Below are 16899 nucleotides of genomic sequence, written 5' to 3'. Positions count from 1 at the left end.
CTTGTTCCCGGTCACCAGACTATGGATAACATTAAGGGTGTTTTGTATATCATTGAGATGGTGGGCTCTGTTGGCCTTCCTGTGATGTGATTAGCTATAGATGTGGAAATGGCGTATGACAGGGTGCACTGGTCCTTCATGTTTGCTGTGTTACAAAAGTTTGGGGTTGTTAAGGTTTTTTCCACCTGGCTTTGGGCTTTGTACTCCAAGCCTACAACCTGTATTAAGATTAATGGGACTTATATCGATACGTTTGAGCTGGGTCAAGGTATGCAGCAAGGATGTCCTTGTTGTTTGGGCTTGTGATGGAGAACTTTGCGCAGGCAAAAAGGGATAGTTTGGATATTAAGGAGATTTCCATTGGCTGAGTATCATAACATTTCTCTCTTTGCTTATGATGTAATTTTGTCTTTGTCTCAGCCTTGTTTGTCTTTTCCAGTGCTTCTTGCAGATGAAGAGATATGGACGTGTTTCTGGCTTTCAAGCTAATATTGATAAGACTGAGGCAATGAACATCTCTCTTGCGCCAGAGGAGTTGACTCATTTGAGGGCTCATTTTCCTTTTAAGTGAGTACTGAAATTTCTTAAATTCTTGGGAGTCCAGGTCACACCTTTCCTTCAAAAGATTCAAATGGATCTTCAGGAATGGAATTGGGGATCTTACAGTTAACTGAATGGGCTAGGTGGGGTTTATGTTTTATTTATCAGCTATTTGAGGAGGGTTTTTTAAAAACTGTTTTCTTCTTTATGTGGTCAATATAGGCTTTCCTGGGCAGATGTTTATCTTTATCTGCAGATTTGTCATTGCTTGCAAACAGAGCCTTTTTTGCGGGCTGTGACTCAGAGGTTTTGTACCTCTTTTGAGGACATCTGGCTTCAGCCTTTAGTGTCCAGGGGCCTGATTTCTTGACTTTACAAACATATTCTAAGTACTGACTTTCAAAAGCTTCCTTATACGACCTCATGGGAGCAAGATATAGGAGTGGAGGAGGTTTCTCAATGCGAATGTTGCTTATGTAACACTCATACTTTTTCCATTTCAGCTTCACTTAAAGAAAGTTCTGTTAAGGTTTTATTATGATGGTATGTTACTCCTCAGTTGTTATGTAAACGGGATTGCATACTGATACACAATGTTGCAAGATCTGTGGGGCAAAGGGCTCCTTATGTGGTGGGCTTGTCCCATTACCCAGGAATTCTGGACATATTTATTCAATCTGCTTATCATAAGATGATGGGGTTCCTCTTTGGACTTTACATCTGAGTTATGTTTGCTTAACCTGTACCCAATCAGCTTACATGTTATTACTTTACTGGTGTTGAAATGCTGTTTCTCTGCAGTTCGCTATGCTACTGCATTAGATTGGAAAACCTCGGTTCCATTCTCAGTCACCAGATGGCACCAAAGACTGTGTTATATTTCTTTGATGGCCAGCTCTTTGGTGTGAGCCTTTGGACAGCTTTCTTACTGTTTGGGATATATTTGCAGAATTTCAGTTTGGACTAGCTGTCTTAGTAGTGGAGTGTTGGGGGGGGGGGGGGTTGTTGATTTGGGTTTGATTTGGTTCTTTTCTTTGTAATTGGAGATTGTTATTCTTTCTATATTGTGGTACATTTGCTGAGTTTTCTTGCCCTGTGTTTTTGTACTTGTTTCTTAGTGCACAATAAAAATTTCAAGTTAAAAAAAAAAAAAGAATTTCCACAAATACTGTCCAAAATAGGCAAAAGCCCTCTGGCTACATATTTATTTATTTATATATTTTTCTATCTATCTATGCAGTAAAACAGTTCTGGCTGGGCACTGTGGTGTGGCCTTAAGCTGTACTATATGTGAAGGGACATTTTCAATATGACGTTTAAATCCAATTTTGTACTTTTGCAAAAAAGTCCAAAAACCCAGTAGCAAACACGGCTATTTTCAAACCAGACAAATCTCAAACTTTTTGTTTCAACAATCACCATTTACATAGTAACATAGTAGATGATGGCAGAGAAAGACCTGTGCGGTCCATCCAGTCTGCCCAACAAGATAAACTCATATGTGCTACTTTATATGTATACCTGACCTTGATTTGTATCTGACATTTTCAGGGCACAGACCATAGATGTCTTCCCAGCACTAGCCCCGCCTCCCAACCACCAGTGCTGTCACCAAATCTCTGTTAAGCTTCTGAGGATCCATTCCTTCTGAACAGAATTCCTTTGTTTATCCCATGCATTTTTGAATTCCGTTACCGTTTTCATCTCCACCACCTCTCGCAGGAGGGCATTCCAAATATCTACCACTCTCTCCGTGAAAAAATACTTCCTAACATTTTTCTTGAGTCTGCCCCCTTCAACCTCATTTCATGTCTTCTAGTGCTACTACCACCTTCCTGTCTCCGGAAAAGGTCTGTTTGTGGATTAAATACCTTTCAAATATTTGAACGTCTGTATCATATCACCCCTGTTTCTCCTTTCCTCCAGGGTATACATGTTCAGGTCAGCAATTCTCTCCTCAAACGTCTTGTAACGCAAATCCCAGGAGGGACCAGCATTCTTAGTAGATTAGTGACACAGACATCTAAGCACAGCAGTGGGGCATACTAGGGGGCATTGTAATGAACTTCATATAAAAGGTCCCAGGTACACATCTTATCTTGTATGGTGAGCCCTCCAAAACCCACCAAAAACCTACTGTACCCATATGTACACTACTTCAATAGCCCTTATGCCTGCAGGTGTTGCCTATATGTTTTTTGGTGGGTTTTGGAGGGTTCACACTTTCCAACACAAGTGTACCAGTTAGAGTAGGATATTGGCCTGGGTATCCTTCTCTACAATCCACTGTACTGACCACTAGGCTACTCCAGGGACCTGTTTGCTGCTCTAATAGGACTGGTCATAACACCTGAAGCTGTCATAGAGGCTGGTATGTACTATTTCTTTCACATCTTTGGGGGGTAGGAGGAGGTCAGTGACCACTGGGAGACTGGGAGAGGGGGTTATGCCTTAATCTTTCCAGTGGTCATCTCATCATTTAGAGCACCTTTTTGTGACTTAGACATGATTGAAATAAGTCTACACCTAAACACTTAACTTTCAGCCCTGGACGTTTTTGTTTTGTTCCATTATGGCAGAAAAACGTCCACGTTTTGGGAATGCCCAAATTCTGCCCCTTACACGCTCCCTTGTGATTTGGATGCACTGCAAAGAGAAACATCTCAAATCCGTGTTTCAAAAATTTCAATTTGAACGTTTTTCAGAGAAAAATGTGCAAATGCCACTTTATGCCATTGTTGAGATGTTTTTCCCTTTTGAAAATGAGCCCCTTAGCTTCTGTGCTAAATATTGCATAAAGTTTTGTACAGAAGCCACTCAAAAACAACATTTTTCACGTTTAACTAGGATCAGGACTCAAGTCATGCAAGTGATCCCAAACAAAACTGGTTTAATGGTAAGGCCAACCAGCAGAAAAAAGCCATAGTATGAGCCAGTACAAGAATAAATTCTATAAATGGTGCTGAAAAATCAGTGCAGACTAAAATAACATGCTAAGTGTTTTTCTATAAACAGCGCCCAAAGTTAGGTGCTGTTTATAGGACAGCACTTGGTGCCAGGGACTATGCCTAATTTGACCATTTACACTATCTAAATCCTGGTGTAAATATCTACACATAAATTAGGCATGGATCCCCCTTATTCTATAACAGTGTGCATAAATTACAGGAACACCCCCGATCTAACCATGGCCACTCTCCCTGTTTGAAGTCATGTGTAAATATGTTTGTATAATTTTTAATTGATTTCAATTAGCACCAATAATTGTTAGAGTCCAATTATCAGTGCTAATTGGCTCATTATTAAATTCTGCATGCAATTTTTAGCATAAATAGAATTTGAAGTGAAGGGAGTAATTCTATAACTAAGAGCAACAAAGAGAGTCCAAATCTCCCGCAAAAAAACACAAAACCAACAAAACCAGCGGAAGAAATCCAGAAAGACCAGACTGAAACCACAGATGGTAAGCGCACCAGAGGGTCCCAATAAAACTTTCTGGTGCTCTTACCATCTGTGGTTTCAGTCTAGTCTTTCTGGATTTCTTCCGCTGGTTTTATTGATTCTATAACTAAGAACATATATATATAGGCACCCACAAGGTGCTCATTTGGTGTACATTCCATTAAAATAAAATCAGGTACCTACTTTCCTTTATTGAGCACTAGCATAATTGGGTTTATACATAAATACATATGGACTTGGGTGCAAGCACTAACGCTGGCTATAGTGTGTACGGAGCTATTCTGGAGATTCACAAGTAACTTAGGGGTCCTTTTACAAAGGAGCACTACTGTTTTTAGCACATGCTAAAAATAAGCATGCGCTAAATGCTAGAGACGCCCATATATTACTATGGGCATCTCTTGCATGTTAATTATTAGTGTGTGCTACAAATGGTACTAAACCTTTGTAAAAGACCCGCTTATAGCAGTATTTCCCAAGTCCAGTCCTGGAGTACCCCTTGCCAGTCAGGTTTTCAGGATATACACAATGAATATGCATGAATTTGATTTGCATAAACTGCAAATCTCTTTCATGCCTATTCATTGTGGATATCCTGAAAACCTGACTGGCAAGGGGTACTCCAGCATCGGCGGTCGGTGGCCCAACTGTTTGGGGAGGCTAAATGGGGCGGGGTTAGGGGTGGGGCCAGGGGTGGAGCTTAAATCCATAATTGTCTGATAACACACAGAAAAAATAAATAAAAATAAAAGTCACAATACCTTTTATTAAATTTAGATATTAGATATGTATCATATGTCAAAGAATAAAGTGGTTGCTCAAAGCATATACTAACCACAATCGCTCAACTGCAAAACACTATGCACAACTTTGTGCAAAAACACACTCAGAACCTTACTATACCATAAATATTACACTGGGCAGAACCTAATACACCAATATACCTCCCATATGGAAAATGTAGACCGTCAACAATATGAAACAAGGGATCATAATATCGCAATTCTCATGTAGAGCCACAAAACATCCTAATTCATGTTTAATGTGGGATAAAATGCCATACATAAGTAAATAAATATAAACTTTTAATGTTGAGCACCTGATTCTCAAAGTGGACATATTCCAAACACTATAATGAAAATAAAATGATCTTTCAAATACTTTTAAAACTTATTTTTAGCACTTTTAAAATTGCAGGGGTCAGTGCAACTCTCTTTGGTATGAAGTGCTCATGTGCAGGAATTCAGCCTAGTTGAATATCTCTATGGCAACCCAGGACAAGTCCAGCCAACCCCCCCTGCTCTGCTCTCCCAGCAGGTAATCAAATTACAGCTGGTTACAAAGGCTTTCACTGCAGCTGCAGCCTGCTGCTATTTAGCATTTCTATAGAAACAGCTGATCCCCTCTGCTGTGGCTGGGGAGGCATAGCCTCCCAAAGCCTCTTATACTGGGCACCTATGTTCTCCAGGACCGACTTGGGAAACACTGACTTATAGTATTCTGTGCATCACACATGTAACTTGCACTCTGCCTATGCTCCACCCAGTTGCCGCCTATATGTATGCACATCTACAAACTATGCACTATCAGGGATAGTGGCCTAGTGGTTAGGGTGGTGGACTTTGGTCCTGGGGAACTGAGGAACTGAGTTCGATTCCCACTTCAGGCACAGGCAGCTCCTTGTGACTCTGGGCAAGTCACTTAACTCTCCATTGGCCCATGTAAGCTGCATTGAGCCTCCCATGAGTGGGGCAGCGCGGGGTACAAATGTAACAAACAAATAGAGCAATTAGGCAATATTCTAATGATTTATGTGCAGATGTGGCTCCTAAATTTAGGTGTCCAAGCTATAGAATTACTCTGAAAGAGAATAATTTCATATCAGGGCAACTAGGATAATAAGGTATGCCCAATTAACTTCCAGGTCAACACACATACCTGGATATTCATGCCAGGAGTGCACATTCCTTGAATATCTGTTAGGTCAGTCCAAGGCTGGAAGTGCTTGTAAGTCACTTACCACTGCAAGCTAAATCCCTTACATTTTGGGTGATAGGATGAGCAGTTTTCTTTTTGTTCTCATGCTCTGTACAGGACAGGGTAAGAACACCGCCTTGGGTGAATCTTTTCATAAAGGCGGTTAATAAATCCAAATAATTAAATAAAACTGTACTGATTGCAGAATAATATATGTACTTCTCATTCATGAGAAAGCAGTCATCAGAGCAAGAGTAAAGCAAATATATCTTTAGTTGTCTTTGTCCAGCTGAGTATGGCAAAATAATATCATAAGTATAAAAATTCAGCATACAATTTAAAATACATTAGACCCAACTATGGTTTTCCCATGTTCTGTTTTGCTTATGGAAAAAATACCCCTTGGTTAACTAGTTTCTGTGCAGACAAGAAAACAAATAAAATATCAAGAGAACGTACCAGAAGCTTATAAAATAATGGGGAAATTTGAAATATTTTGTGTTAAAGGTACCATACCTCTCCAAGAAATTGACTTTCTTCTTCTTGAATTCTGGGCTGGTCCCATGCTGTTATTTCTAACATCCTTTCTCTAAAATCTTTACGATGCACATGCGTGTAGAGAAACGTTTGGTTCCATTTTGGTTCTAGGCTTTTCTTTATTGTTTTGGTCCTCCTTTTACTTTTATCACTAAAACAAAAAAACACTGTTGTAAATGGCAATGCTGAAATTAATAGTATGCTGCCACCTAGCTGCAAGGAATATGATTACTGTTTCACCTCATTTTTCAAAAATGTGATATTGCAAAAGACCACTTCAAACCAAACAGCTCAAAAAATCACCCAGGCTCTAAAGCTTCTTAATGTTGTAAAGCACTGAAACATATAGCATTATATAGTCTTAAAAAATGAATAATATTCACCAGGCAATTTTTAAAGCTTTGAATTGGTCTCTTTATTATGCTACAGTTCTATTTTTTGGATCTGATTGCCAGACCTGTCTTCTCTTTTGCTAACCAAAATTGTATGCTTTCTTTGAAATAAAAATCTATATGCCTTTTATTGAAACCTTATCATTTGTTTTTCAAGATCTCCTTTCTTCAGTTCATTCTTGAATGTTAATAGGAAACAATGGCAGAGAAAGACTAAAGTTACTCATGCAGTCTGCTTATTATACATTTGTTATCTTTGTAGATGTGCACATAAAATTGCTAAATGCAACCCCACCCTTCTTGCTCACTCTTCCACTTGACTGCTCAACCCTCTTGTAGTTGTCACAGGCATGACTAAAATTCATCAATGTTCTGGCCCCCTCAATTTAACAGCACCAAGGGGGGGGGGACCCCACTCAGGAGCTAGATTGGAGGTACAGTGTACAATTATGTCTGTGTGTAGGTGGATCCCAGTAAGGAGAGACTGTGTGTAGAATTATAATGGGATAGGTTTACCTCACACTCAGGAAGATCTTTTACTTTAAAGAACTCATTATTGAAGGAATCTGATTTGCCATAGAACCTGGGAGGCTAGTTATCCTGCTAAAGGGATCACAGACACAGATAGAGGAAAAATGGAGCTTTACAGTGTTATAGGACTGAAATAGTACCTCAGAACTGTAGCATTTTGCATTTTTCAGGAGTTAGAGCTCCCCAGTTCTGCCTTTGAGTGGTCTCTGGGGAAATTTGTACATCAGAGCCTTGAAGGGAAATCCCTTCCCCCTGGAGAAAATTTGCTCCCTAGGAGGAGAGTGTGCACGATGAGAGCAAACTGGGGAGAGGCCTGAATAAAAATAAGAGTTCTGTGGAGAAATGAAGGGTTCAAATCCAACTATGGACCCACCTGGGACCAGGACACCACCCTCCCCCTTACACACAGAAAAATATAAAAACATAGATATCTACTAAAGACATACTTCAAATGTGTTGACAGTTTTGCTTGTTACCTTCATGAAGTTAATTTTTGACATCCCTGTTGAGTTCCATACTGATAGTCATGTCTTTAGCCTCCGGCAGCTGCAAGCCAAAAAAAAAAAAGGCATCGCAACCACTTGAGCCTAATGAGATAATTAGGTTCCACACAGAAAAGGACACATTGGAAGAACAGAGTGAGTGGACTAAACCACTTGCTAAGGCCTGCCCCACAGGAGTAGTCTCAGTGGTTCAGTCTTGGTTTTCAGGCAGTGGTCCCATACTGGTTTGCATTTGGGTGCCATACTGATTGCCTTTGTAGAGTTACACTTGGAAGCCCATTATAAATGTTGCAACATCTGGAGTAGAATTTTTCTCTAATTCTAAGGGAGCAAATTTCCATGTTCCTTGGCTTGTGTCCAATGAAAAAGAACTCAGTGGTGAAAGTGGTAGCCTGAACTGAGACCTTGAGCAGTGGACACGGAGTCTGTAGTTTGTTTTTATTCTATCTAAAGAGCAAACGGCAAGGGGTATCAGTTAGTCCAGCTGACGCACAGGGTGTAAACGTTAATTAATATAAACCAAAACAAATCTAGGGTGATACCTTGTTACACTAATAATACATTTCTTGATTAGCTTTTTATGAGTTACCACTCCGCACCCCTTCCTCAGGTCAGAACAGTGCATCATCAAGGCACTCAAACATGTAAGAGAGAAGGAAAAATTCTAGACCTAGTCCTTAGTGGAGCGCATGATCTGGTGTGGGAGGTAACGGTGCTGGGACCGCTTGATAACGGTGATAATAATATGATGGGATTTGATATTAGCTTTGAAGTATACATAGGAAATCAAATACGTTAGCATTTAACTTTTAAAAAGGAGACTATGATAAAATCAGAAGAACAGTGAAAAAAAAAAACTTAGAGGAGCAGCTGAGAGGGTCAAAAATTTACATCAGGCATGGATGCTGTTCAAAAACACCATCCTGGAAGCCCAGGCCAAATATATTCCGCGTATTAAAAAAAGGAGGACAGAAGACCAAACGACAGTCGGCGTGGTTAAAAAGTGAGGTGAAGGAAGTTATTAGAGCTAAAAGAAAATCCTTCAGAAAATGGAAGAAGGAACCAAATGAAAATAATAAGAAACAGCATAAGGAATGTCAAGTCAAATGCAAAGTGCTGATAAGGAAGGCTAAGAGGGACTTCGAAAAAAAGATTGCATTGGAGGCAAAAACACATACTAAAAATGTTTTTAGGTATATTAAAAGCAGGAAGCCGGCAAAAGAATTGGTTGGACTGCTAGATGACCGAGGAGTAAAAGGAGCGATCAGGGAAGACAAAGCCGTAGCACAGAGATTAAATGAATTCTTTGCTTCGGTCTTCACTGAGGAAGATTTGGGTGGGATACCGGTGCTGGAAAAGGTATTCGAAGCTCACAAGTCAGAGAAGCTTAATGAATTCTCTGTAAAACTGGAGGATGTAATGGGGCAGTTCTACAAACTGAAGAGTAGCAAATCTCCTGGACCAGATGGTATTCATCCCAGAGTACTGATAGAACTGAAAAATGAGCTTGCAGAGCTATTGTTAGAAATATGTAATTTATCCTTAAAATCGAGCGTGGTACCAGAAGATTGGAGGGTGGCCAATGTAATGCGGATTGTTTAAAAAGGTTCCAGAGGAGGTCCGGGAAATTATTGACCGGTGAGTCTGACGTCGGTGCCAGGCAAAATGGTAGAGACTATTAATAAGAACAAAATTACAGAGCATATTCAAAAGCATGGACTAATGAGACAAAGTCAACATGTATTTAGTGAAGGGAAATCTTGCCTCACCAATCTACTACATTTCTTTGAAGGGGTGAACAAACGTGGATAAAGGTGAGCCAGTTGATATTGTGTATCTGGATTTTCAGAAGGCGTTTGACAAAGTACTTCATGAAAGACTCCAGAGGAAATTGGAGAGTCATGGGATAGAAGGTAGTGTTCTATTGTGGATTAAAAACTGGTTAAAAGATAGAAAAAAAAAAGAGTAGGGTTAAATGGTCAGTATTCTCAATGAAGAAGGGTAGTTAGTAGAGTTCCCCAGGGGTCTTTGCTGGGACCGCTGCTTTTTAACATATTTATAAATGACCTAGAGATGGGAGTAACTAGTGAGATAATTAAATTTACTAATGACACAAAGTTATTCAAAGTTGTTAAATTGTGGGAGGATTGTGAAAAATTACAAGAGGACCTTTCGAGACTGGGCATCTAAATGGTAGATAACGTTTAATGTGAGCAAGTGCAAAGTGATGCATGTGGGAAAGAGGAACCCGAATTATAGCTACGTCATGCATGGTTCCACGTTAGGAGTCACGGACCAAGAAAGGGATCTAGGTGTCGTCGTTGATGATATGTTGAAACCTTATGCTCAGTGTGCTGCTGTGGCAGCTAAGAAAGCAAATAGAATGTTAGGTATTATTAGGAAAGGAATGGAAAACAAAAATGAGGATGTTATAATGCCTTTCTATTGCTCCATGGTGCGACCGCACCTCGAATATTGTGTTCAATTCTGGTCGCCGCATCTCAAAAAAGATATAGTGGAATTAGAAAAGGTGCAGAGAAGGGCGACAAAAATGATAAAGGGGATGGGATGACTTCCCTATGAGGAAAGGCTAAAGCGACTAGGGCTCTTCAGCTTGGAGAAAAGGTGGCTGAGGGGTGAAATGATAGAGGTCTATAAAATAATGGGTGGAATGAATGGGCAGATGTGAAGCGTCTGTTTACGCTTTCCAAAAATACTAGAACTAGGGGGCATGCAATGAAGCTACAATGTAGTAAATTTAAAACGAATCGGAGAAAATGTTTCTTCACTCAACGTGTAATTAAACTCTGGAACTCATTGCCAGAGAATGTGGTAAAAGCTTAGCAGAGTTTCAAAAAGGTTTGAACGGCTTCCTAAAGGAAAAGTCCATAGACCATTATTAAATGGACTTGGGGAAAATCCACTATTTCTGGGATAAGCAGTATAAAATGTTTTGTACTTTTTTGGGATATTGCCGGGTATTTGTGACCTGGATTGGCCACTGTTGGAAACAGGATGCTGGGCTTGATGGACCTTTGGTCTTTCCCAGTATGGCAATACTTATGTACTTATGAATGGTTATCTACTCAGGTACCAGCAGTAGGGGAGGAGAGATGAACAGTCAAAAAGTTAAAATACAAGGGGATACTTAGATGAATAGGAGTCCCCAGTTATAACTAAAATGACCTCTAGGACTTTAAACCAATGGACGCTATTACAAGAAAGAAAGTATTTTGACTATTGTCACATTTCAAAATAATTTAAATTAGTAAATTGAAATCAATCAATTTAAATAGTGATTCATTTATTTGTGGCTCTGCTTTTACAACGTGATCATCCATACAGCCCTGGGTGTTGTACAGTATCATAAAAACAAATAAATAGCCATAGAATAAAACACATTTGTACCAGGATACCAAAATATGCTTTCCTTTGCAGTTGCAGGAAGAATATTCTAGGTACCTGATCTAGAAAGGTGCTGATTAAATCTGAACAGGGGGTGAACTATTCTGAGAAAGTGGTCCAAGAGAACTGACACTTAAGATTTTGAAGGGAAGTATAAAACTCTGAGTTAAGGAGCAGTGTCCCTTCCTCCCTTGAGATGGCCATGAAGGGGTGTACTCTATCTCACTTTTTGCAGGCCTGAAGCCTAATTAGGCCATAAACCATTTTCTGAGCAATATTAGGTCATCCAAGAACATACTGTTCCTGTGGAGCACCTTGTGCTGCCTCTCCTGTCTTCCTGTGAGAAGTTTAGGGGAGAGCTGCCCACAAGAGGATATAGAAATGAGGTATTCATGGTTAGATTCTGTACCTCGTTAGTGAAACATCCTGTACCAGCCCTGATAAAGAGTACCATCTGGCTGGCTCAGGGCCCCTCATTATCCAAGGTTGTACATCAACTGTGGGACAGGTACATACAATACCTGATTGGTCTGGACAAGACACCTGTGGATAAAGGGGGTAGAGCTAAGACTGGGCTTTGCTGAAAGTTTTTGTTCCAAAAGGAGTTCAGAACAACATCTGAGAGTGTACACAGCCCTCTGAGGAGAAGAATTAGTAATAGAAACACCTAAGCGCTGAACCTCTCTGTAAGAACTGATTGCAGCAATAGATAAGACTTTCCAGAAGCTGAGAATTTATGGTTTGTATCAGAGACTGCGAGAGACTTGCATCCCATGCCAAGCAGAGAACATTATCTGGCTTACCCCTGAAAACATCTAGCTGTCACTGGCCTGGCTTGCAGTGGCAAACACAGCTAGAGCTACAGGAGGAAGACTTTACCTATCCAAGCAGAAAGTGTTTCCAAAGATGCTGCCAGCTGCAAGAGATGAGTGAAGGGTTCTTTCCTATGGTTCTGGGGTGTAGTTAATTTTCTGTCCTTAGCTTGCAACAAACAAGTTGGATTCACTGGTACATGATCAGCAGACCTAATATATTTGCTGTTACATTGTAATCACTTCTCAGGAAATCATTTTAGTTGTGCTGTAATAAAATATCTATATGTGTACAATATCTATACTGTGTAATCCTCAATTATACAAAAGGACTTATTTTTGTAAGCTTGCTTGCCATATTTACTAATTATTATTATTGATATCCTATAATAAAAAATATGTATTTCCTCCTTGGCATTTTCCTTCTGATATGCAGACAATATCTGAACTTCTAGGGCCACGTAAGTGCATGCCATATACCTAACAGACGAGACCAGACTAATTACTAATCTGAATAATTATCTGACCCTTTATGCACTTACAGTTATAAAGGAGCAAGTAGAACTATGGGAGGTGAGTTATCCGAATAGGGGCCCAGGGGAGATCTGGCTCCATGCATAACCTTACTTATTTATTTAAAAAATGTATAACCTGCATCATCTACTATTCTGAGTGGGTAACAGAAATATACACATAATATTGCACACCAACAACATAAAACAAAGACAAAAAATTAAAACAGCTATATTATCATCTGACCCTATAACAGTCCTCTATAATCCCCCTCACTGAAAGTTTTAGAAGACAAAGACTTTTTGAAGAAATGGGTGGGCATTTTAAACAAATGTTCATTAGAACTTGTGTTATTGATTATTGATAAAACCATAGCAGTTACTAACATCATTAAAATTGAGATAAAGCCCTGGCTACACTTCGGCAACAGGATAGAGGGGAACTTTTTGATAAGCCTTGTGAACAACTTTAAAGGAAGATTGATCAATTTAAAGTGAATTTACAGAAATTGAAGATCAAATAATTTCAGCAAGATGAGAAAGATTATGAGAATAAGACTATTTATCTTTGGTTGAACAGAGATGCTATTTCACCCACCATTTGAAATGGAAGACATGGAATCTATTGATAGTAGTTCTTCTGGCTCAGAGGGCTCTTTTTTAAGAGCTGGTCAGGGCTGGAGGGGCAGAGGCAGAGGAGGCAGAGTATGGTGGCTGGGACAGGGTGGTATGAAACAGGATCAATCCCAAACCCAGACAACCTCTCAAGCGCAAGTAGATTGTCCTACCACAGGTTCACAGTGTTAATGCCTATAGATTCCATTAGCACATTCCCACATTCAGTTACTTTAGTGAATGATTCAGTGGTTATTAATTTATCAAAATATTCTTTATCCACAGCTGAACATCAGATTTTACCTAAAGGTCTCTCTTTTTTACCCACACAAAGTTACAATGCTTTCCATTATAGAGTGGACTTTGAGAAATTTATTAGAGTTCTTCAGATCAAGTTATTCTTTTTTGACAGAGAAGATGATTGACTGGATCTCTCAAGTTAAGAATAGATCTAAATGGATCCCACCTGGTCGCTGGATCCAACCCTCTCAATTTTCAAATGACAGGTCCTACAGAAATTGGAATCTTTTGAAAGTAAACAGCAGAGAAAGCCTATATTTAATTGCTCTAAAGAAGGGTATGTGGCCCTGAAGAAGTTGAAAGCCAACACAGATATTGTAATCCATAGGGCCGACAAAGGAGGAGCCATCGTTATTCAGGACTGTGATGCCTATGACACAGAAGTGTATAGGCAATTACTGAATTGTGAAGAGCACATTGAACTGGAGTTTGATCCTACGCATGAGTTGCAAGAGAAGATCTATCAGATTACAGGAGAAAGTTATGCTCAAGGAAATATAACTCAGAAAGAATTTCAGTTCCTTAATATCCTACATCCTAAGATGTCTGTATTATACATTCTGCCCAAGGTTCATATAATGTTGGTAAACCTCCATGGGTGCCCTATAGTTTCCAGTCGGGGTTCCCTTCTGGAGTCTTTACCTATGTGTGGATTGCTTTTTGGCCCAATAGTTATAAAAAAGACCTATATACGAGATTCAACAGATTTTATGCAGCATCTCACAGAACGTTAGGTATTATTAGAAAAGGAATGGAAAACAAAAGTGAGGACGTTATAATGCCTTTGTATCAGTCCATGTTGTGACAGCACCTTGAATATTGTGTTTAATTCTGGTCACCATCCTTCTTTTTTCCATTATTGGCCGAGGATGCCCATCTCTTAAGCACACCCCAGTCCCACCTTCGCTACAGTGCTGACACGTCCCCATGAACTTTGGTTGTCCTGAGGCCGGGCAGCAGTTGAGGACGCCCAAAATCGGCTTTCAATTATGCTGATTTGGGCGACCCTGAGAGGACGCCCATCTCCCGATTTGTGTCGAAAGATGGGCGTCCTTCTCTTTCGAAAATGCCCTTGTTTGTGTACTAAAACAAAATAATAAAGAAAGAACTGGGGGTCCTCTTTATTAATGATTTTTTTTAAATTTTTATTTATTTATTTATTTATTTATTTATTTATTACTGTGGGAAGGAAATGGGTAAGATTTGTTTTCTTTTGTGGGTTATTTGAACATTTACCACACTAAAATAAAATTCACCCTTCATTTTGATATCTGTTCCATCTCCTACTTGGATGTAATTGTAAAGAAAGACCCTACAAGATTTTCTATGAAAGCATAGCAAAAGAAAACAGACAGGAACACATTTTTAGATTATAGGAGTTGCCACCCTAGGATATTGTGTGATAGTGTCCCATTTTTGCAATTTAGTCAGTACGGAAGAATTTGCTCCGATGACCAAGATTTTAACAGACAATCCAGAGAATTATCAGCTCAATTGCTGAACCAAGGCTACCATACAACAGTAGTGAAGACAGCTTACCAGAGGGCGAAGTTCAAGAATAGGGAACTTCTTTTATGTCCCCAAGATAAGACTGAAGTTGTTGATAACACTCTTCATTGTGTGCTGAAACACATGACTGCTGCTTCAAAAGTTATGAAAGTGATTAGAAAACATTGGAATATATTGACAACAGTTCCTACTTTTTCAGCATCTACTATCAGGTTTGCATTTAGTAGGGGTAGGAATTTGAAGGAAATGTTATGCCCCTCAGAGCTACCAAGTAAGAACATTGCAGCAGATGATATTCATCGTATTCAAGGACATAAAAAAAATCTGGAGAGTGTTCTATGTGTGAGATTATATTTGAACCCTCCTCTTTTTTGGACCCTAGCACCAATTGTGTTTATCAATTAACAACCAACACCACATGTAAGATGGATCATGTTTTTTATTGCATAGTTTGCCCATGTAAGAAAATCTATGTGGGACAATCAACAAGAAGGCTGAATATCCGTCTTTTAGGGCATAAGATAAGAGAACTGGGAAAATGACCTCACTGTAAGCTGTACATTGCAATCAATAAAAACTGTTTTGATTCACTGCAATATCTGGCCTTTCAATGGATAAAGCCATCCCGCAGAGGAGGAGACAAAGGATTTTATTACAACAAGAACAAAGATGGATTTTTTGTTTGCAATCCTTGAGTTAAGAGCATCTGACATCATGCTATAAAGGGAGGTGCTATATTTTGGGGCTGTGAGAGCCGAGTGAAGTTCAGCTGGGTGTCCAGAGCAAGTAAGAAGCAGGATCGTGTTTTTTTTTTTTAAATCTGCAATGTCACTTTGTTCTAATAATTTCTCTTTTTGTTTAGAGATAAGCTATTGACCATGGTTATTGGGTTATCAAGGAGGCGTAATGAAGATGGCTCTGTGACATTAAGCTTTATTCATCAAGCAGTAAAACAGAAAAGCTAAAGTTTACTATCCGCTACCTAAAATTTTGATATCGCACTGTTTATTGAGATGAAGAGATGCTTTATTTAATGAGTGGCTGATACCGGAAGGCTGTAGCTCATAAAAGGTGACATCACCTGGAAGCTCTTTCCTTTGGTCTCAGCCTTTATCATCAAATTATATGGTGTATCTTTTGTTTTTGAGAGCTTTGCATTGTATTTGTTGGTAGACAGTTTTTGTCAATTGTTCTCACCTCATTTTTATTTTATTTTATATATTTATTTATTTATCAGGATTTATTTACTGCCATTTTAAAGGAAGTCACTCAAGGCGTTGTACAGCAAGAATAAGTCAAACATAAGCAATAGACAATTACAGCAGTAAAATATCCAAACAACAATGCAAAGTATGGCATAGTATATTACAATACAATGCCAACACAATACACAATAAAACATTTTAATAAACAGCTTAGGGTGTAAGCAAAGATGGGACATATAGATAGATAAGATAGAGTAACAGGGGTTAGAAAATAAGGGGCAAGTTAAAGAGAGTTGCAAATAAGGTCAGAAAGGTGCTTTAACATTATGAGCAAGTAGGTTTGAGGGGGCACATACGTGGGCGGAGAATGAAGGGTCATAGGTATGCCTCTGAGTGCACAACTTATACAATACTATAAGGTATGCACTAAAGAATGAGAAGGATACAAAGTTTATCCCTGTCCTCACTCTGTCCCTGTGGGTTCTGTCTCCATCCTCGCAGGTTCTGTCTCTGTCCCCATAGATTTTGTCCCCATCCCCACAGGCTCTATCTCCATCCCCGAAGGCTCTGTCCTCATCTGAAGAAGCCTTGAACACTTA

At 39.3% G+C, this 16899-nt stretch overlaps 1 protein-coding gene across 16 annotated transcripts in view; it reads right to left on the bottom strand.

Moving 5' to 3' along the window:
* RIMS1 (regulating synaptic membrane exocytosis 1) overlaps positions 1 to 16899 on the bottom strand; it is an 871728-nt gene that overhangs the window by 444791 nt on the left and 410038 nt on the right. For all 16 annotated transcript variants that reach the window (XM_030199020.1, XM_030199021.1, XM_030199022.1 and 13 more), the window contains one exon: positions 6496 to 6667. In XM_030199020.1, the coding sequence (XP_030054880.1) occupies positions 6496 to 6667 (172 nt within the window). The remainder of the gene's footprint in view (positions 1 to 6495; positions 6668 to 16899) is intronic.

The sequence above is a fragment of the Microcaecilia unicolor genome, chromosome 3 (assembly GCF_901765095.1).
Source record: "Microcaecilia unicolor chromosome 3, aMicUni1.1, whole genome shotgun sequence".
Taxonomy (NCBI): domain Eukaryota; kingdom Metazoa; phylum Chordata; class Amphibia; order Gymnophiona; family Siphonopidae; genus Microcaecilia; species Microcaecilia unicolor.
The sequence above is the reverse complement of the archived record's forward strand: the minus strand, read 5'-3'. Positions and strand labels throughout refer to the sequence as shown.